Here is a 22418-nt window from a genome sequence, read left to right as displayed (position 1 = left end):
TTCTGGGAACTCTGGAGTCACAGAACTCTGGGCTGCATATCTGCTCAGTGCAGAACATGGTCCAAATAAGCAGACCTATCCAAACCGCATCTCAGAAAGACAGAGACTGGTCCCGGTTCTCCTCACCCCAAGGAAGATCCATCCTGCACCTCGGAACTTCATCTCTTCTGGAGTCTGCCCCAATGCCCCAGCTCCATTCTTCCCACCTCACAGCCAACCCCTCACCATCCAGTATCTGCAACATCTGGGGGATTTCCTTCATCCACAGCTGGCCCACATTCGAGTTGATAACGGGGTCCAAGGAGGTGATAGGATGCAGGGCATGTAGTAGCCTTAGAGAGCTTATACCAAACTCCCTTTCTCTATAGGCCTCCAGGGAAAATATCTGAGAAACAAGGGAAGCAAGCAGGAGGCAGAGAAAGGATTTAAGGGAAGAGAAGGAAGAAAATCAGAATAAACCCATAGAATGGTAGAGCTGAAGCTTAGCCCTTTCCCATTCTTTTCCACCTGTGAACTCCTACATGTTCTGCAAGATGCTCTCAAAACGTTGCCTCCTCTGATTCCTGGAGACCAAGTCAGCCCCTTGTTCTTCTAAGATCCCATTGCAACTTGTGTATTCCTCTACTAACATTTATCACACTGCATTATGGGTGGTTATTCCCAGGCTTATCCTTCCCACTAAGACTGTGAACACTTCAAGGGCAGTTCCATACCTTGTCTTTCCAAGTGTTCATAATGTCTAGAACATAATGTCTGGGTACATAGAGAAACTCAAAACATTCTTGCTGAAAAAATGAGATCCAAAAAGGCATGTGGACTTGTCCAAGATCAACAGAGAACAGCTCACTATAAGGCCACATAGGAGACAGGCCAGGCCTTCCCCAACCCTCACCCCTTCCCCACCTTCAGCTCCCAGAACTATGCTCCCAGTTCCCTCCTCCAAGCTGTTTGATCACTTCTCCCCAAAGCACCTGTGATCTTTGGCCCTACCCCTTATTCCATGCCCAGCACAATGCCTGGAATAGAGTAGTACTCAACTATTTGTGGAATGTGGGGATGGATGGATGGATGGATGGATGGATGGATGGATGGATAGTATTCATCCTGTACATTTATCACTTACCACAAGATGGGTCAGGAGTTTCTGTGGGGAGATGAACTGGGTAGCTAAGTTAAAGAGAGGATAAAAGAGGACAGAGTCAGTGCCAGCTCCAGGATGCCCAACCTTCAGGCCCCTCTCCCACCAGCAGCCCACTACCCATTCTTCAAGGGAGGAGAAAAAGCAAAGTGGAGAGCGATTATTGGTGCCATTGCCATGGGGATTGCAACATTTTGTGTTGTTGGGGTTTTTTTTAAGATTATTTATTTATTTATGGCAGAGAGAGAGACATCGAGAGAGGGAACACAAGCAGGGGGAGTGAGAGAGGGAGAAACAGGCTTCCTGCTGAGCAGGGAGCCCAATGAGGGGCTCGATCCCAGGATCCTGAGAATCATGAACTGGGCCAAAGGCAGACACTTAACTGACTGAGCCACCCAGGTGCCCCCACCTGAAATTAACATAACATTGTATGTCACCTATACCACAATAAAAAAAAAATTAAATAGACAGACTAGGGAAGAAAGGCATTGTCCAGCCAAAGCATGGTAAATGGTCACTACTCATGAGTGCATTCTATTAGTTTATACCTTGAAAGCATCTCCCACTATTCTGAGAAGTTGTACACATTTTATTAAATGTAGCTTTTCATATTTGAAAACCCTAAGTCCATCTTTTAAATGTCTATTGTTCACATTGATTATAATCAGAAGTCTCAACACTGGGAAAGTCATTTGCTAACTTTCCTCCTTTAAAACCGTAACAAAGAATGCTTATTTTCCAAACACACAAACACACACACACCCCAAGTAATGTGCCGAACAGATATCCTCACCTCAATTCTGACTCCCTCTGGAACTAGCAGTCAGGGGTGGGGTGAGTACAGAGTGAGGCTCAGAGTCAGGGCAAAGGAAGAACTAAGGGTCAGGAATGTCTGTGTACACATTACTTTGTAATTTACAACAAAGTTCTCACATCTCTACTCCAGTGTTTTAAGACAAGGAATAAAGGCAAGAAGGATCTGTGGGGGGGGGTTGCCTCTCTTCCAGAAGAATCCCCTTTTCATTCATATGAAGGGCCAAAGGGCATCAAGCTGCTGTCCTAACCCTTTGTCTTCCTCTTATGTCCTGGCCCAGGCTCACAGCCACGCCCCCCACAACAGCGGATCTGCACCCTCTCCCCACACCCATGACCCCTTCAGAGTCTCAGTCCCTGTCCCACCCTACCCTCCTGCCTGGGGCAGCCTGTGCTTTCACAGCTGCCCCCTCTCCACAATCTCCCCCCCACCCCGTCCCATGTACTTACGGCTGAGGTGAAAGCTGCTAAGGTAGGGGACCTGCCCAGGGACCGGGCCTTCAGAGCCATGTCTGTGGCTGTCTTACTCAGCAGCACGAAGGTCAAGGTGTTGCTGGGCTGTCACGTCAAGGTGATCAGTTTGGGCAAGGACACCTGGCAGAAGATGTGGCAAGGGATTCGATGTCAAGCTCCAAATCAGCCCCAATCATAAGTTCTTCAACCCTATGGCTTTGTCTTCCTTTCTTGGAGGGGCATTTGAGACCTGTATACACAGACCCCCATCCCATTCATAGTCCCCCTTCCCTTTCGCCCTCTCTCCCTTTCCACTGCATGTTGGTAAACCATAACCAAGGTCCTGATTAAAATTACAGCAGGAAGGACTTGATTAAATAGAGGGGCTTCTTGAAATTTGGAATTGTGTGACTTGTAATCGCCTTCACTGGGGAACATTCCAGGGGCAGAAGACATGTTAGCAGTCAGGAGACAGCTTGCTGGGAGGGAGAAGGGGTCTCTGGGAAGAAGAGTAAATCACAGCTGTCCTTTTCTTCCCATGGCCCCTGACTCAACTCTGACCCACACAACAACTCATAGGAGTCCCCAGGAATCCTTGGAGGTTGCTAAGAGCAGGCAGGGTGGATAATCACCCACTTTTTTACAGGAGAAACTGTAGCCTGGAGAGTAATTTACTCTAGATTTTCTAGCCAAAAACTGGCTGAGCAGGACCCAGTCTCAGGCCTCCAGGTTTACCATCCAGTGATCCTCTGCTCCACTGAGCCATTTCTCAGAGGAGCCCCAGGCACTCAAGTGGGAACAGATAGAGGTGGGGATGGTGGAAGGGACAGTACGAGGGGTTAGGTTAGATGGAGTGGGGGGTAGGGAGTGGGCAGAGAGAATGCAATCTGGGGGTCAGGGTAGTGATCTGGGCAGCCAGGGGAGGAGGAGATGAAGAAGTCTCTTTGACCCTAGCTGCTTGTACCATCTGTAGGATTTTGGAACACATTAGTTGGATGTCCTCTTCATTCTGGAATAAGAAAGGAAAAGATTTAAATCTGAAACCAATGCTGAGTCTTCTGGTTCAAGGCCTCCCCTGGCTCACTGCTCAGAATTTTAGACACCAAAGCCCCTTCCCACTGTGCCAACCATGCCCTCTTCTTCTTTCCCTTCTACTCCCAAACCTGCCCTTCTTTTGCTCCCACCCTCAGTCCCCTCCCTGCCTGGCCGCTGCTCACTGAGCAGGCAGACTCACTGAGCTTGATGACATAGTTGATGATGACATTCCCCTGGGGCATGGCCAAGTAGTCATGCTGGCCCAGCATCTCAGTGAAGTTCAGGAGGGCCTTCCGCACCTGTGTGTGTGTCAGGGGGCGGGGGGGTCACAGACCATCACATGACAAGATAGGAAAACACATCAGTATGACACTTCATGTTCCAGGTGAGAACACAGAGGACCAGAGCAGGTGAGGGGTGTCTTCAAGGGACTCAGATCTCCCAACTTCAAGCCCAGTGTGACTCTTCCCTGGTCTCCAGGTGATGACAGACAACCAGCCACTGAACCTGACCACCCTACTCCACCCTGAAGTTCTAGCCCATTTAAGTTCCTACCATTCTCCTGAAGAACTGTAAGCACTTAGCTTGCCCACACCTTATATAAGATAAGAAATTGACAGAAGTGTTGGGTAGGGAGAAATCAGAGTCCAGGAAAAGTCCCATGTTCTGGCCTTCATAGGGAAAGACAGGAATGAATCCCATAAGTCCTGAGGGTCCAGCCCTCAAGATCCTAGTCTCTCCATCAACCTTCTGAAGATTTAGGACTTTGTTTTTAGGGATGGTGCCATTGTTGTCCACCTGGCACCCTAAACTGCTGCTCTTCTGCTCCCTGTCTTGCATGATTCAGACCTGGGAGCAGTCTCTGCTGCCTCCAATTCTGGCAGAGCTTGTTAAAAATATGGCTTCTCAGACCCTATGCTAGATATGATGTTTGAGGTCTTCTCTCCCCAAATAAACTGAATTTTTAGGGGGCAGAATTAGCATTCTTTAGAGCTCTGTGTCCCCACTGACAAGGCTCAGAAAATAGGTAGGAACCACCTGTTCACCTCTCAAATCCTTCTCAGGCTCTGAAGAGCCCAAATGTAACCCATGGGCAGAGTCTGAGGCCAGAAGGGTCTTGGTAAGGGGGTGTCTTACCTCTCTCCTCATCCATGAACAGCCTCCCCCTCTCCATTTTACACAACTTCAAGGTCTCAAGAAAGCAATTGCCCTCCCAGCCCAAACATTCAGCCTTTCTGCTCACTGGTTTGAGATCCTCCTGAATCATGATTATGACTGAATGCATCACCTCATTCTTTAGTTGCTGTGTCTCGGGTGCTAGAGAAAAGACAGACATGCAGCTGGGGATCAGTTTCCTTCCTCCTCCTCTGTTGTATTGGGAGGCACAAGAAGACAGACAGGTGGGAGGAATTCTAGGTACTGTCCTGGTCTTCAAGGGCCAGATAGAGCTCCCAAAGATTATCTCCACCATCCCTCTGCTTCAAACCAGACTGAAGAGTGACAGAAAACTTTTCCTCAAGCTGGCATTGGAGTCCCAGCTCTTTCCAGTCTCCTATGATTGCCCACCTCCCTGGTCAAACAGTACCCCCCACCCCATACATCTCAACCTTTAAAACTATGACAACTGCTCTTCTTTATGTGAATTCCCTCTCCTAACTCACCATTACAATCTCCTTCCCTGCTCTCAGTACATCTCCTACACAGAGCCCAACCCATCTCCCGAATGACCCCTTCTCCATATTCCTATTGCATATAACCATGCTCACATTTAAACAACTTTTCACATATTATCTTGCATTGTTTCACTGTCTGGACAGCCTTATAATCCCAACTCAATAGTGAACTCTTTGAGAGCGGGGACTATGTCTTATTTAAGTGTCTATTTGCAGTGCCTTGCACTGTGCTAGACATACAGCGAAGGTTTGGCAAACACTTGATTGGAGTTGAAGCTTATTCCCCAAGATAATAATCACAGACTAAATGACTATAAAACTGACTGCATATTGGGAAATAGTCTAAGCACCTCACATATATTTTCTCATCTAATCTTCACTAAAAAAACCCTAAAGGTAGGTACTAATATTACCACCACTTTAAGGTGAGGAAACAGAGGCACAGACTAAAAGCAATCTGCCCAGATTTAAACCTATTGAGTTGACTTTGAGTTTACATTAAGTTTAAAACTGTGCCTTTAACTTACACATGAGACTGTCTTCCAGAGAAAAGAGCTCTCATAGGAAAGAATATCCCCAACACCAGGCCAATTCCCACTCATCTTCCTGGAACACATCCATGAAAACTTGAAGGGCTGATACTATCTTGTCTGGATCACTGGCTTGCATGTTCTTTTGTATTAAGAATACCACCTGATCATTGTATAACTTGGCTATCAGAAGGGTGCAAATACAAGGGAATCATGGTATGTTTAACTAGCAAGTGGTAAGTAGAAGTAAATCATGCTTATAGCAAACCATGATGCCATGAACCAGATAAGTTAGGGCCCTTTAGGTTGGAGAAAAGAAGGAGGAAAAGCATCTAGCCCCATGTGCCAAGCATGTGGCTAGATGCTTTCCCTGAGCTGGGCCCTTTCCCTCCACTGCCCCACCATGTGCCCTCCCATAGGTTGGCACACCTCGCATGATCATCAGTGTTGTAATGACAAGATCACCTTTCTAAGCTGGGATTCATTGAAGGAGAAAGGGAAGCCAACCAACTTCAGGTGAAGGGAGTGGAGCTATGTCTTTGCCCCTCAAGATTCCTTGAATTTCAAGCAAAGCTCACATGGATTACTTTGCATCTTGTCTAGAAGAATGGAAGACCCTTATGGGAACCTAGGTCCCTGCTCCAGTCCAGGGAGACACAAAAGTTATTCTGACTGCCCACCCACACAAATACCTGGGGTTAGGGAACTGTGTTAACTTACTCAGGATGTAGAAAGCCTTCAGGGCAAGGCTGTGGTTCCATGCAGAGTGAGGATCTAAGTCCTTGACTGTTTCATTCAGCTGTGGGGAGACCAAGGCCATCAGGCCTGGGAGGACTGAAACTAGGGGCCATGGGTGTGGATGGAGGAACCAAGGCACGCATCCATGGAAAGTGTGGTGTTTAGTAATAAAGGAGAATAGGAAAATAAAACCCAGGAATCCACATTCCCAGCCCCAAGTGGCAAGCAAATTAAACATACAGAAGTTAACACCTTTTTGCAAAATGTTCAGTTATCTTCTTCCTACTCTAGGCTGCAACACAGAGGGCCTGACATTTCCCACAGACATGATGGAGTGCTTTGAACCTCCTGCCCTTTAACCAGAAATTAGGGGGAGCAACAAAGGTCTGTGACCTTCAAGAAACACACAGAATGTACCCAATTTACCTCATGGAGAATATCTGAGTCTATGCCCAGAATCTGGGCATTTACCTGTTCCAAGGAAACCTGAGATCTGTATGGTTAAGGTCACCATGTGAAAGACACCTGCATTTATGGAGGTTGTGACCTGGGCTGCAATAGCCATCACCTCCAAAGAAGAGAGAAAAAGCAAGCCCAGGATGCTTCTAGTCCCACAGCACTCACCTGATTGAACAGTATACTTATAATATTTTATAATACTATAAAATAATATATAATAAAATATATAATATATAAAAATATAATAAATATATAAAATATATATAAATATATAAAATATATAAATATATATTATAATGATATATAATATATATTATATATAATAATATATATAAAATATATATAAATATATAAAAATATAATAAATATATAAAAATATATAATATACAAAAAATATATAATAAAACTGGGATTCCAAGTTTATACCTCCACAGCCACTAAGAACCAGAGCATTCATAAGTTGGCAGATACACTGTGCATAAGGACAAAGTAAGCATAAGTTAGAATTTCCACAGCCTCAGGAGAAATCCTCTGTCCTCACATCTTCTCTTCAAGGATGGGCCAAGTCATCATAGTTTCACACTGCCCTCTTGGACCTTTCTAAAAAAGGCTCAGGGTCTAGTTCTTTCATAGCTAAATACAGCCATGACCTGCCCTTCCACCTTGCCCAGTAAGCTACACTTACTTTCAAATAATCTCATTATTCCACAGAAATCTTCAGGGCAATTCAACATTTCAAGTATTGGCTGACTTCAAAGGAGCAGGGTAAATTAATCATAGCCAAAGCAAGAACTGGTTCTACGGTTCTATGACTTTCAAAATTCTGAAAACTAAGTCTAAAAGCCTATATTTCTACTCTCTACCTGGTGGATTCTATTATTTTGTGGGTTCTTCTTATCACTGGTATATGAGAGTTCTACAAATAACCTTAGTTTTCACATGTGTAAACACTCCATTTGATTTTCTTAAAACGGGTTTATTGATATCTAACTGACATACAAAAAACTGTATATATTTAAAGTGTACAATTCAACAAGTTTTGATAAATGTATACACTCATGAAACCACCACAATTAACATACTGAACATATCCAGTACACCTCAAGTTTCCTCTTGTGTCTTTGTAATTCCTCCTTCCCAGCACCTTTCCTTTCCCCAGGCAAACACTTATCTGCTTTCTGTCATTATAGACCTGTCACTTCCTTTTTAAGAAACCGCCAAACTGTTTTCCAAAGTAGTTTGCCAGTTTACATTCTAACAGATGTGTAGTGGCATCTCATGGTGATTTTAAATTCCCTCACGTCTATGCAACGTTGAGCAACTTTTCCTGTGCTGACTTGCCATCCTCATATCTTCTTTGGTGAAGCAGCTATTCAATTTTTTTGGTCCACTTTTTAAATTGTTTTTATTGGGTTTTGAGAGTTCTTTATATATTCTGGATGTGTATGTGATTTGCAATTATTTTCTTCCAGTCTGAGGCCTGTCTTTTCATTCTAACAGTACCTTTCAAAGAACAGAAGTTACTCACTTTGATGAAGTCCACTTTATTCCTTTGTTCTTTTATAGATCATGTTTCTGGTTGTAGCTAAGACATCTTTGCCTAACTCAAGTTCACATAAATTTTTCCTGTTTTCATCTAGAACTTTGATAGTTTTAGGGTTTACATTTAAGTATGAGCCACTTTGAGTTAATTTTTGTACATGGTATGAGGTATGGATTTAAGTTTATCTTTTTGTGTATAGATACCCAAATGTTCCAGCACCATTTGTTGAAGAGACTATCCTTTCTCCAAGGAATTGCCAAAAAATCAATTGACAGTAAAAATGTAGGTCTATTTCTGGACTCTCTTCAGTTCCATTTATCCGTTCATCTGTCTTAATACCAGCACTACAGTCTCCATTGTTGTCGTTTTATAAGTCATCATTCTTTCTCTAAACTGTTTTGGTGTATTGGGTCTTTTGCATTTCCATGTGAGTTTTAGAATCAGCTTGTCAATTCCTATTAAATAAAACCTGCTAGGTTCTTTTTTTTTTTTTTAAAGTAGGCTCCACACCCAGCGTGGAGCAAATGTGGGGGTGATTAACTGACTGACCCACCCAGGTGCCACAAGACTGCTAGGATTTTGATTAGGATTGCAACGAATCTGGGGCACCTGGCTGGATCAGTCAGTGGAACATGGGAGACTCTGGATCCCGGGGTTGTGAGTACAAGCCTCATATTGAGTGTAGAGATTACTTAAAAGTGAGAATTAAAAAAAAAAGAATTGCAATGAATCTAGATCAACTTGGGAAGAATTGGTATCTTACCAATATTGAATCTTCTGGTCCATCTGCATGTTTCCATTTACTTAAGTCTTCTTTAATTTCCCTTAGCAATGATTAGTAGTTTCCAGTGTACAAGTATTACCTACTTTTTTCAGATTTATTCTTAAGTATTTCATATTTTTATACAGATGATCATGTTGCTTGTGAATAAAGACAATTGTACTTCCTTTACAATCTGTGTGCCAATTGGGTCAAGTTGTTTGATAGTGCTCAGATCTTATATACACTTTCTGATCATCTACTTGTTTTATCAATTGTTGAAAGAGGGATGTTGAAATCTCTGAGTGTAATTCTGGATTTTTCTATTTCTCTGTGCAGTTCTGTTAGTTTTTGCTTTATATATTGTTGAAGCTCTGTTATAGTAACAGACACATAACAAGAGGTACATAAACATTTAGAATTCCATCATTATGAAATGACATTTTTTATACTTGATATTCTTTGCTCTGCAATCTACTTTATCTGATATGAATACGGCAAACACAGCTTTTTTTCCCATAAATGTTAACATGGTACATGCATACCTTGTTTTATTGCTCCCCTTTATTCTGCCCCACTGATGGTATGGTTTTTTTTTTTATAAATTTAAGGTTTGTGGCAACCCTATATCAAGCAAGTCTGTCTGCACCATTTTCCCAACAGCATTTGTTCACTTTGTTTCTGTGTCGCATTTTGTAGTTCTTGTAATATTTGAAATTTTTTCACTATTATTGTATTTGCAATGGTGATCTGTGATCAGTGATTATAACTCACTAAAGGCTCCAATGATGGTTAGTATTTTTTTAGCAATAAAGTATTTTTAAAGTACTTACAGATAAATATTATTGCACACTATACTACAGTATAGTATAAATATAACTTTTATTTGCACTGGGAAACCAAAAAATTCCTTTTACTTGCTTTATTGCAATATTCATTTTATTGCAGTAGTCTAGAACCAAACGCGCAATATCTCCAAGGTATGCCTGCATATTTTTATTTATCCTTTTATTTTTAACCTATTTGTATCTTTAAGTGCATTTCCTATAGGTAGTATATAGGTGGGTCTTGCTTTTTTAATCCATCTGACATTCTCTGCCTTTAATTGGGGTATTTAGACCATTTACATCTAATATGATTATTTGTTTGTTTGTTTATTATAGTTAGGCTTAAATTATCATCTTGCTACTTGTTTCCTACTAGTCCCAATTCTTTGTTCTCTTGTCCCTCTATCTCTGTCTACTTTTAAATTAGTTGAATATTTTTTATAATTCCATTTTATATCCATTGTTGGCCTGTTAGCTGTAACTCTTTGTTATTTGAGTGGTTGCTACAGGGTTTATAACATACTTTTTTTTAAAGATTTTATTTATTTGTTAGAGAGAGAGAGAGCGCACAAGCAGAGGTAACAGCAGGCAGAGGGAGAAGCAGGCTCCCCACTGAGCAAGGAGCCTAAGGCGGGACTCAGTCTCAGGACTCTGAGATCATGACCTGAGCTGAAGGTAGACACTTAACCGATTGAGCCACCTAGGCGTCCCTATAGCATACATTTTTAACTTATCCCAGTCAATCTTCAAGTGATATTATACTACTTTATGTACACTAAGTATAGGTATACTTATACTTTGTGCTATTGTTGTCATATATTTTACTTCTACATGTAACAAACTCCACACTACATTGTTATATTTGTTTAAATAGTTACCTTTTAAAGAGATTTTTTAAATAAGAAAAAATATATTTACTCACACAGTTACTGTTTCTGATTTTCTTCATTCTTTTGTATAAATCCATATTTCCATCTGGTATCATTTTCCTTCTGCCTGAAGGACTTCCTTTAACATTTCTTATAATATGGGTCTACTGGTGATGAATTCTTTCAGTTTTTTTATGTGTGAAAATATTTTTTTCACTCATTCCAAAAGATATTACCACTAAGCACAGAATTCTAGGATATAGGGTTTTTTTTTTTTTTAAAGATTTTATTTATTTATTTGACAGAGAGAGAGACACAGAGAGAGGGAATACAAGCAGGGGGAGTGGGAGAGGGAGAAGCAGACTTCCCGCCGAGCAGGGAGCCCGATGCAGGGCCCGATGCAGGGCTTGATGCAGGGCTTGATCCCAGGACCTGGAATCATGACCTGAGCGGAAGGCAGACACTTAACGACTGAGCCACCCAGGCGCCCCAGATATAGTGTTTTTCTTTCAGTACCTTGAATTCTACTATGTTATCACTTGCATTGTTTCCAATGAGAAATATGCTATTATCCTTATCTTTATTCCTCTGTATGAAATATGTTGTTCTTATTGTTTGGTTTGGTTTGTTTTTTGTTTTTACTTTCTGCATTTAAGATTTTCTTTTTCACTGGTTTTGAGAAATTTGATTATGGTATGGTTTGGTGTGGTTTTCTTAATATTTCTTGTGTTTGGGGTTCACTTAGTGCCTTGGAACTGTGACTTTATCACTTTCTTCAGATTTGGAAAATTTTCAAACACTATTTCTTCAAATGTTCTGTCTTTCCCCTTTTTGGTGGGACTCCAACTGCACATAAATTAGGCTGCTTGAAGTTGTCCATACCTCACTGAAGCTTCCTCCTCCTCCTCCTCCTCCTCTCTGTCCTTCTCCTCCTTCTACTTCTATCTTTTTATCTCAGTGTTTCATTTTGTATAGTTTTTATTGCTATGTCTTCAAGTTAATCAATCTTTTCTTTTCCAATCTAGCTTTCAAACCTAGAGAATACAGTTATAATACCTGTTTTAGTGTCCTTGTCTGCTATTTCTAACATCTGTGTGAGTTCTGGGTCAGTTTTGATTGATTTTTCTCCCTATTATACATCATAGTTTCTTGCATCTTTGCATGCCTGGTGATTTTTTATTTAATGCCACTCATTGTGAATTTACCTTATTGAGTGCTGGATATTTCTGTATTCTTATATTCTTGAATTTCTTCTGGGACGCAGTTACTTGAAAGTAGTTTGATTTTGGGGTGTCTTGCTTTTAAGATTTGTTAGACCAGAACAGCATTCAGCCTGTTCTTAATTTTGCCCCACCTTCTCCGTACTCTACCCAATGCCTGTGAATTACGAAGTTTTCAGGCTGGTTGGTGGGAACAGGCACTATTCCTGGCCCTGTGTGAGTTCTGGCTACAGTTCTCTCAATTCTTTGTTCTTTTCCTTACCTGAGACAGTTTCCTCATATGCATGCACTGTTTAATATTCTGCTCTGTAAACTCTAGCTGCCTTGGTCTCCCTGGATTCTCACTGTCATCTTGTCCACTCAGAAAGTCCACTAGATTCTTCCTGGGTTTTCTTTCCCTATGCCATGACCTGGACCTAATTTTCTTAAGAAAATTAGCTGGGGCAATAATAGGCCTCACCTCATTTCTTTCCTGCCTCTCAGGAATCACTGTTCTTTGTTGCCTGATGTCCAGTGTTTTAAAAACCATTATTTCATATATTTTGTCCAGCTTTTTAGTTGTTTCAGGCAAGAGGGTAAATCTGACCTCAGTTACTCCATCTTTACCAGAAGCAGAAATCCCTCCACTGGATTTTGGATATTCAACATTTCCTCTCCTTTGGTCTACCTGATGGATTCCCATTAGGGCCAGTTTGCTTAAATAGAGCTGGTTAGTGCTGGTTGATGTCCAAACAAAATTATACTACAGACTGATAAATATCTTGATTCTCAACCACCATGTCCTGGAGTGAGAGAGGAGGAGGAAGGAGAAGGGGAAAGGGAGTAGTCAAAACACTTCCACTGTCAGTCAAGATGTGGGGTGAAATATCCACCTGAACAATCTTCGGACTAGTAGTTGGGAAACAAATTTCATCCTCCAACTGGCTAATTGACTACACAGAGCAAACCTTTGTACCAAATTCATTGACCCTACCCTAGGCAACATTCAGACATGTGCCAGGAGTGAGATTAAACAAGAGATTGTGTGGGTGGCCACTAATGGGCAAAACTCAGAGTACATATGTGAGAAAGGTCATCTCTTTATATAACAAGGAAAATGCATTTGAGGTGGTAGTGTAATGGTAGACTGCAAACTGTAGTCCCTGGAAACTCGATGCTAATAATTGTTGCACTCAAAAAAAAAAAAAAAAAAAATCCTCATCTTGGAAATTCACAAAGGCACATTAGCATATTTACCAACCCTGAAAAATATGCCTCTTGGATGCCTATTTTTTTTTTAAAGATTTTATTTATTTGACAGAGAGAGACACAGTGAGAGAGGGAACACAAACAGGGGGAGTGGGAGAGGGAGAAGCAGGCTTCCCGCCAAGCAGGGAGCCTGATGTGGGGCTCAATCCCAGGACCCTGGGATTCATGACCTGAGCCGAAGGCAGACACTTAACGACTGAGCCACCCAGGTGCCCCCTCAGATGCCTATTCTGAGGTGCATAATTAACCAGCATCTCCAGCTGTCATGCTCTAAAATCCATCACTGTGTTGAAACTGAAGCCAGATTCCCACAGGTTTCTCCCAGCCAATGAATGAATATGGCAAGTCCACTAAGGCAGGCACATTTTCTGATGGGTGACTTTGGTTCAGTGCCTCCCTGTTGGCCATACTGAAACTTTTTTAGAACTACACTGTAATCTAAGACCTTCCTCACTTTTTCCCTCCTTCCCTTCCTTCCCTCTTTCCTCTTCTCCTTATCAAGGGTCAGACATACAACACAGTCTGATGGCTCCCTGCCTCCTCTGGCTTCCTCCCTGTTTTCCCTCACAGATGTTCCTCCAATAAATCTCCTGCACCTCGAATACCATGTTGGTATTTGCTTCTTGGAGGACAAGACTAGCCTACATATTGAAGGCTCCTGAGAAGTCCTACATTTAAGATACTAATTTTAACTCAGTATTTCCCACCCATTTTGCTAAATAACACATTTTTGTGAAATACCCATCAAAAATTGGAGGGAACTTGGTTTGAGGAAGGCCATTGAAATGGAAGAAGGACTGAAACAACAATCAGAAATTTTGGGTTCCAGTTCTGGGTCCTCTGTTCCTAAAAATACCTAACATTGGTATAACAATTCTAAGTTAGGCAGAATTCTGTGATGGCCTCCCAAATTCCAGGCCCCTTTTCCCAGTTATTTAATCAAGCAGTAATCTAGGTGTTGATAAGAAGGGATTTTGCAGACGTAACTAAGGTCCCACACTAGTTGACCTTAAAACAGATTATCCAGGTGGGCTTGATCTACTCTCATGAGCCATTTAAATCTGGGTCTAGAGGTCAGAGACAGGAAAGTCAGAGAGATTCAAGGTGTTAGATGAATTCAACAAATGTGCATGGTGCAATTCCAACAAAACCTTGTTTTACAAAAACAAGCTTCGGGCTGGATTTGGCCTGTGGGCCATGCTTTGCTAACCATAGCATTAACTACTCAACAAATGTGGAAAGAATGAACTAGTTAAAATTATCTTCTCACCCCATTCCAATCACCTGGGAAATGTAGAAAGGTGTCACTTTTATAGCTATCAAAGTCACTAACCATCAGGTTGACTGGCTCACTTGGTTCTTGAATTCGGATGGTGGCATGAGGAAGAAGAGATGGCCAATTATCACCAGAGCTTGCTCTGTCACCTGTGCCCAAGGAGACAAAACAAACTTGCCTCAGCCAAGGATGAAGACAAGACAATCCCTTCGGGGCTTTTCCTTATTCATCTTTGTATCCCCAGGGCCTAGCACAGTGCCTGGCTAATGCTAGTAATCAGTAAATTTAAGTTGCTTAACTGCATATTTAACAAATATGTGGCTGGACAGTGGAGTTTTCTGATAGTACCCTTTTCTGGAGAATGGGAAGAGGAGCCTAAGGAAAGTCACCCTGCTCTTTTGGAAGAGCCATTTAAGTTATCCTTCCACCAGTAAGTAGACAGACATGCCCCATCTTTGGCTCAAGACTCACTCCTTCAGCCATCCATCCAACCCCACTATCTCCAACTCTCACCTCGTTGTTGCTCTTCAGGGACCAATGATTGGAGAGAAGCCTGAGGGTGAGATAAGCCTGGGAGGACACTTCCTCTTGTGTAATGTATATTGAAATAATATACATCTGTAATGTCCAGATCCAGATGTTTCTGGGCACTGATGACCAATCCTTTGAGCACTGTGAGGGATGCAGGGAGTTTGAGCTACCCATCACCTTTCCCTTCCCACAAAGGGAAACATACACACATATGGGCACAGTCCTCTCATCCCCAACCCTAAATGTTTCCAGGGTCCTATGCTGGGAAACACCAACCTATTTACCACCACCCCAACTATCTTTTCTTTGTGAGCACACCTGGTCCACCCAGCAGAGGAAGGGAAAGTGGTTGAGGCTATCAACACCCACAACATCCCTATCAAGCTTGGTCCTTGCCCAAATCCAGGCCAAGAAGTCAGAGGGAGAAGAGTAGCTGCTCACACCTGGCCTGCTCTCAACCATTTCCTGTCCCTCCCCAGCCTTCTGGGATCCCTACTCAGAGGGACCCAACCAGTGTCTTTATTTGCCCTTCTTTCCTCCCTCCGTGATTCCAACAGAGTCTTCCCCAGACCCTGTTGACCCTTACCATGACATACTGCCAACTTGTCATCCTCCGTTTGGGCCATCCTCAGAAGGCACGGGATATATTCCCATGTAACACCAATGTAGGAAGCTGCACCTAAGAGGGAGAGTACAAGAAAGACATCCCTATCCCAGGGAGGGGAGCATCCTAGCCTTAGGGTAGGAAACTTTATAGACTGGAGTCCAGGAGGCCTGGGTTCTGATCCTAGTTCTGCCTCCAGAGTCTGGGCAACCCGGAACAAGTTACTAAATTTATCTGAGTTTCAGCTTCTTCAACTGTTAAATGAGAGTACAGTTCCTGATGTGACCACTGCACAGGGTTGCTGAGAAGATTAAGCTCAGTAATGGATGTTAGCACAGCATACAAATGCAGCGTATTAGTACAAGGTACACATGAACACTCTCTTCCAAGGACCCTTAGGAAATAAAGAGCTATGCTGTCTGAGGTGGATGTGAAAAGATTTGCCCTGATTAGATCAAGAGACAGGTTTCCAACTTCTGTTGCTGTGTCCCCTGAGCTTGCTGTGTCATGCCTTGTCATTTTGAACCTAATGCCCAGAAGGCAAACTTACTCCCCCCAGACTCTCTTTGCCCCCAGCTCCAAGTAGTAAAGAAAAGGCAGGTCACTGTCACTAGCCCAGTGACTTGATTGTTTTTTTCACACTTTGTGATAGGGCGAGGGGAGCAGAGTGGGTAAGAGAGCCACCACCACCACCAGCAGCCACTAGGGCAGAGATTGTATGGTGATTTTCTGCCTCATCCTGCTACTCTATTACCTTCCAAGCCTCTAATCAAATTCAACACTGCAGGTTCCCTTAAGTAAAGCACTCCTTGCTTCCTCCTTGCCCCTCCCCACCACTGTTGAATGGAAGCTTTCTACTCTGCCTTCTCTCTCCACCTTGAGTCTTCTTTCTAGCTCTGTGGGTCTCTCATGCCCTAGTATGTCCTACTATGCCATTCTAGGTCTCCAGGTACTCCCTCCTGAGTTCCCAGCAACCCAATAGGGATCTTAGTTTGTCCCCCTCCCACCTACACATACACACCCATGACTGAACTAAGTGGAGATGTCCAATGAGAGAAATCAGGAGTATAAAGCTAATCTAGAGCACATACAATGTCTCCACCTCTGCTGCCCTGTCCTCTTAGACTAACTCAGACTATACCCTGGCAGTGGATGAGTCTCCCCACTGCAGCCAGGAGGCAATTTGGGGGTAGGTTGTTGTGCCATCTGTCACACAGCTTGAAGATGACTATTCCTGGAGACTGGAACCCCAGAGCCATTAGGACCTCAGTACACAACTCCTCCAGTTCTCCCTCTGGCTTCTGGAAAGAGAAAGATTAACTGTTTTAAGGCTAATCCCCAAGATGAATCCCATAGCTTCTGAGAATCAGCTTTGGTCCATAAGTGATTCTCCTCCATCTAAAAGGCAAGAACTCACCTACCACCCCATTCAATATATACCTTCCCAGTGATGGAGGGTGAGAGCTTCCTAGAGTGTACAAATAACAGGTAGACAAGAAATCTGCCAAGTCTCTGTGTTAGGGCGGGAGTGGGGATTGAAGATTTCAGAGCACAGAAATTCCCCTACAGCAGCAAGTGAATCATCAGGAAGGTGGGTAGATTATGGAAGCAACTTTGGAAGTCTCTGGCAGGTCAGGAGTCTTGATCAGAAGACAGGCATGTCCATTTGCAACGACGTGGATGGAACTGGAGGGTATTATGTTGAGTGAAATAAGTCAAACAGAGAAAGACATGTATCATATGATCTCACTGATATGAGGAATTCTTAATTGCAGGAAACAAACTGAGGGTTGCTGGAGTGGGGGGTGGGGTGGGAGGGATGGGGTGACTGGGTGGTGGACACTGGGGAGGGTATGTGCTCTGGTGAGCACTGTGAATTGCGCAAGACTGTTGAATCTCAGATCTGTACCTCTGAAACAAATAATGCAATATATGTTAAAAAAAAAAAAAAAGAAGGTAGCAGGAGGGGAAGAATGAAGCGGGGGAAATCGGAGGGGTAGACGAACCATGAGAGATGATGGACTCTGAAAAACAGACTGAGAGTTATAGAGGGGAGGGGGGTGGGAGGATGGGTTAGCCTGGTGGTGGGTATTGGGGAGGGCACATTCTGCATGGAGCACTGGGTGTTATGCACAAACAATGAATCATGGAACACTTCATCTAAAACTAATGATGTAATGTATGGGAATTAACATAAGAATAAAAAAAAAAAAAAGAAGAAGACAGGCATGTCAAGGAAGGCAGGTAAACCAGAAGAAAGATAATTCATAGGTAGGTAGTGAACCAAGAAAATAAGAAACCAGATTAACCCAGTGTCAGGAAAGTAAGTGTAAGGTATGTGGATAGATGGACAGGTAGACATCATGAACATTCAGTCTAAAGATGGGCTAGCACACAGGTAGGTGGATTTAAATAGCTTACTAAATAGAGTGAGATGAATTGCAGTAACAAAGGTGACTGCCTATAGTATACTAGGACACAATCTGAAAACCAGGTCAGATTTTGAGCCCAATAGCCCAGGTCCTTCCCCCCTCTTTCCATCTCACTTCTCCTGCCTCACCACTTCACTTCACTACTGTAGCTTCCAATTCTGTCTAGGTCACAGTTCTTGAGATATGCTCAGAGTACTAGATATGGATTCCAGCAAACTGTTTAGAAATGAGATACTCATATCCCAGATCCCAATTAGTTTCCAAGTATCATCATCCAACAGAAAGAACTCCTGGGCTCAGACCTGGGTTGCTTTCTTTCCCCAGAGCCCCCAGCCCAGAGGCACAGGCTCCTCACATTGTCCTCAGGTAGTCAACGATGATATCTGTCACCTTCTGGCATAGTGGAGTTGCCATCTTGTTATTTAGGATTTTAACTTCCAGCAACTTGAGAGTTTGTAAGACATTATCTGTTGACAACTATAGGAGAGAGGGGACTCAGGAAGAAAGGAAGGTTGAAGAGTAAAGATAATAAAGAGAATAAGAACCCCTGGTAGAGAACGGAAGAGGAGTGAATCCAGGAAGAGGATTAAAGCTGGATCAGGGGTTGAGGGGATGGAGAAGGTATGTAGGTCAGACTAGGGACATGGAAATCAGACCTGGAGCTATGAATGAACTGGACCAAGTGGTGCTCTGCTGATTGGAAATTTTTCTTACTCTCCTGGCAGAACAGGTATGTACCCAACCAGCTACCTTGATGGAGATGGTCCTATGCTGATTGGAGCCAGTAAAATGTCTGAGATGTCCTCACCTGATCAGAAACTTGGAGTGCCTCCATAATGTCCTCAATGTTCTTTCTTGAGATATCCCATTCCCGGTTCCCGTCAGTGATCTCTGAGGAACCTATCATAATTATATACATCTCCATAAGAAATAAGGAGGGTGAAGCGGGGGAACTGTTTTTCTCTTGCTATAGGTGGGTATTTCATCATAGGTGAGTATCATGGTAAAACAAAACATGCAAAGAATATTAAGAATCAGAAGACACAGTTTGGGTCCTGACTCAGAGTCTGCCTCCCACTAACAATCCTTAGGCAATTTACTTAACTCCTGGAGACTCTATTTCTTCATATGTAAAATAAGTATATTAAAAGTTAACATGAGAGGGGCACCTGGATGGCTAAGGTCATGATCTCAAGGTCCTGGGATTGAGCCCGGGTGGGGAGTCTGCTTCAGGATTCTCTCCCTCCCTCTGGCCCTTCCCCCACTTGCTCTCACTCCCTGTCTCTAAAATAAAGAAATAAATCTTTTTAAAAAATTTGCATAAGAGTCAAAAAAAACAAGATATCTGCTATTAGGTGTCAACTTTCAAAACTTCAGCCTGCCCTTTGGATCACATCTTTCCCCTTGAGATCATAAACTGCCTTCTATGGGTGAAAGTTGGATAGAGGTTTGGAGTAGGGGAGTGCTTGTCCATAAGACTATGAAAAATTGATTACTATAAACTACAAAACTTATACTCCAGTGACATATACCCCTAGTCTTGGTTAATAGTGATAGAAAAAACCCTGAAAACTGATTTAGTCTGAGTTCAGTCTATCTACTACCAGCAGATGGTAGATTGATTGACTGATTGGTTTAAATGTTCTGGTTTGTCTTTACTAAAGACACTATTTAACATGCTTTACTTACTTTACTCATTTGTAAAATGGTCATCATTGTGTGATAGTAGCAGTAGTAGTTGTAGTAGTATCTAACTCATAGAGTTGTTAGGAACATTATATGAAATAATGTACGTAGAATAGTGCCTGGCATATAGTAATAACTCAGGCAATATTGATTATTATTATTCTCAATTAGAAACTGTTGGCACTCTACCTGAATCCACAGGATCCCATATCTCTGTAGCAGAAGTGTTCTTTGTTGTCATTTTAAGACCAGGTCCTGGACATGAGTTCAGGTTAGGGGTAGGAAATGAGACAACCAAAAAGCAACTAGAAAGGAAGTGTATTAAACAGAAGGGGAGAAAGAGGGGTAGGAAGAGAAATAGAGAGATATTACTTAAAATGAACAAGCCCAAATTCCCAAAGACATGTAGAAATCTAATGCTATGAAAGATAACCCAACAAAATCAACAACTGGAACAGGAAATTACTTCGGAGGAGATTAATTTTGTAAAACAGCCTCTTAAAGACTTAAACGAAGTAATAGTAATGATAATCATTGTTGCCATCTTCTTCCTCCTCCTCCTCCTCATCAAATGAATAATATTTTCTATAGGTTTGGTATTTTTTTCAAAATAAAATGTTAGGAGAGAAATTAAGATTCACCAGTTATCAAAAGACACCATTAGGTGAGTAAAAATGGCAGAGCTCAGAGTGCAAAAAAATACATATCACACATAAAATCAACAAAGTATCCGTATCCAAAATATATAATAATCCCCTGCAAATCAAAGAAAAACACGAAGAAAAATGGGTAAGAGACTTAAAAGGAATTTATAAAAGAGTATATCCAAATGGCCCATAAACACATTTAAAGGTTTGGCTCAATCTAACTAGGAATTAGGGAAGTAAAAATTAAAACCACAGAAGTATATTGCAACACACCCACCAGAATGGCTTAAACTTAAAAGGTTTACAACAACTAGTGTGGAACAATAGAGATTTTCATATACTACTAGTGGGATATAAAATAATACAGCCACTTTGGAAAACAATTTGGTATTATCTACTAGAAGCTTAAGATATGTATACTCTATAATCACAGACCTGTACCTCTGAAACAAATAATACATTATATGTTAAAAAAAAAAGAAGAAGAAGAAGAAGAAGAAGATAGTAGGAAGGGAAAAATGAAGGGGGGTGGGAATCGGAGGGGGAGACGAACCATGAGAGACTATGGACTCTGAGAAACAAACAGGGTTCTAGAGGGGAGGGGGGCGGTTAGCCTGGTGGTGGGTATTGAGGAGGGCACGTACTGAATGGAGCACTGGGTGTTATATGCAAACAATGAATCATGGAACACTACATCAAAAACTAATGATGTAACGTATGGTGATTAACATAACATAATAAAATTTTTTTAAAAATCTCTCTCTCCAGATGTTGAGTTGCAAAACCTTATTTCGATATTTTAGACTTCTTCATTTCTTGTACTACTTAAAACTCAATACATCCAACATTGAACATATTATCTTCTCTCCATCCCTAAATTAATCCCTATCTCTGGGCAGTTCTTGAGTCTTGGTCATCTTTAACTTCTCTCCCACACCACCCACAGCCCTGCCAGGACAGAGGATTTTACTTATTAAATGCCCCTTGAATCCAACCCTTTGCTACTCTTACACGGCCACTGTCCTACTTCATTTCTCATGTTCAGACTCACCTCCTCTCTAGGCCTGACCCTGCTCCAGTCCCTGTTTCTGTCCTTCTCACCGATACCAGACAACAGCACTAGGAGGAAGCAGTTAAGATGACACAGAGGAAGGGTCTCCTGGGAATATGATCCAATTGTTGAGAAATAATCACATCTTAGCAACCAAACCTAGAATGCTTACCCTGGAACTAACCCACCAGCTCCTATTCTAAAAACCTAAGGTGGAATAGAGCTTCCGCTCCCCCAAATATGACTCCTGGAGAGAAATGGCTTTATTATAACTTCTTCTTTAAAATACCTGCTGCAGGGGCGCCTGGGTGGCTCATTCGTTGGGTGTCTGCCTTCGGCTCAGGTCATGATCCCAGGGTCCTGGGATGGAGCCCCGCATCAGGTTCCCTGCTCAGCGGGAGGCCTGCTTCTCCCTCTTCCATTCCCCCTGCTTGTGTTCCCTCTCTCACTGTGTCTCTCTCTGTCAAATAAATAAATAAAATCTTTAAAAAAACCCCAAAAACCTGCTGCAGAGTAGCTATTCAATAAATGTGCTGAGAAAATAAATGAGTGAATGAATTATATTTTTTAAACTTGTTATGTTGAATCAAAGGTGTGCACAGGGTTTATATACTCTTATAAATATAAGTATATTTACTTTATTTATTATATATATTTATATAAGTATATTTACCATGGCATTATTTATCTATAAGTAAAAATTCAAAATTCTCTTGACACTCAACAATACAGATACATTACAGTTCATATATATGTGCAGTCATTAAAATTAATTTTGTAAAATAATATTCAATGACATGACAAAATATTCATATACATTAAGTTAAAAAAGACAAGTTACAAAAGTATGTATAATATTGTTTTATACATATCCAACTATATATT

General features: G+C 42.0%; 1 protein-coding gene and 1 long non-coding RNA gene across 2 annotated transcripts in view; both read right to left on the bottom strand.

The window, feature by feature from the left end:
* The window catches only part of LOC123844069 (maestro heat-like repeat-containing protein family member 2B), a 38329-nt gene extending 34916 nt beyond the window's left edge, over positions 1-3413 (bottom strand). Inside the window, exons 1-4 of the mRNA XM_045874068.3 lie at positions 3369-3413; positions 2402-2545; positions 1124-1167; positions 226-385 (exon numbers count right to left, since the gene is read on the bottom strand). Coding sequence (XP_045730024.1) covers positions 226-262 — 37 coding nt within the window. The 5' untranslated portion in view covers positions 263-385; positions 1124-1167; positions 2402-2545; positions 3369-3413. The remainder of the gene's footprint in view (positions 1-225; positions 386-1123; positions 1168-2401; positions 2546-3368) is intronic.
* Positions 3414-17427: 14014 nt separating this feature from the next.
* LOC123842200 (uncharacterized) lies at positions 17428-21988 on the bottom strand. Its single transcript, XR_006790371.3, has 3 exons — positions 21823-21988; positions 20025-20140; positions 17428-19049 (listed from the first exon to the last, which is right to left on the bottom strand). It is a non-coding gene; the product is annotated as an uncharacterized LOC123842200 (long non-coding RNA).
* Positions 21989-22418: the final 430 nt, after the last annotated feature.

The sequence above is a fragment of the Mirounga angustirostris genome, unplaced genomic scaffold, assembly GCF_029215605.1.
Source record: "Mirounga angustirostris isolate CCGP_5_RB_7025 unplaced genomic scaffold, mMirAng1.0.hap1 SCAF_5, whole genome shotgun sequence".
Taxonomy (NCBI): Eukaryota; Metazoa; Chordata; class Mammalia; order Carnivora; family Phocidae; genus Mirounga; species Mirounga angustirostris.
Note: the sequence above shows the minus strand (reverse complement) of the source record. Positions and strands in the feature narration are given on the sequence as shown.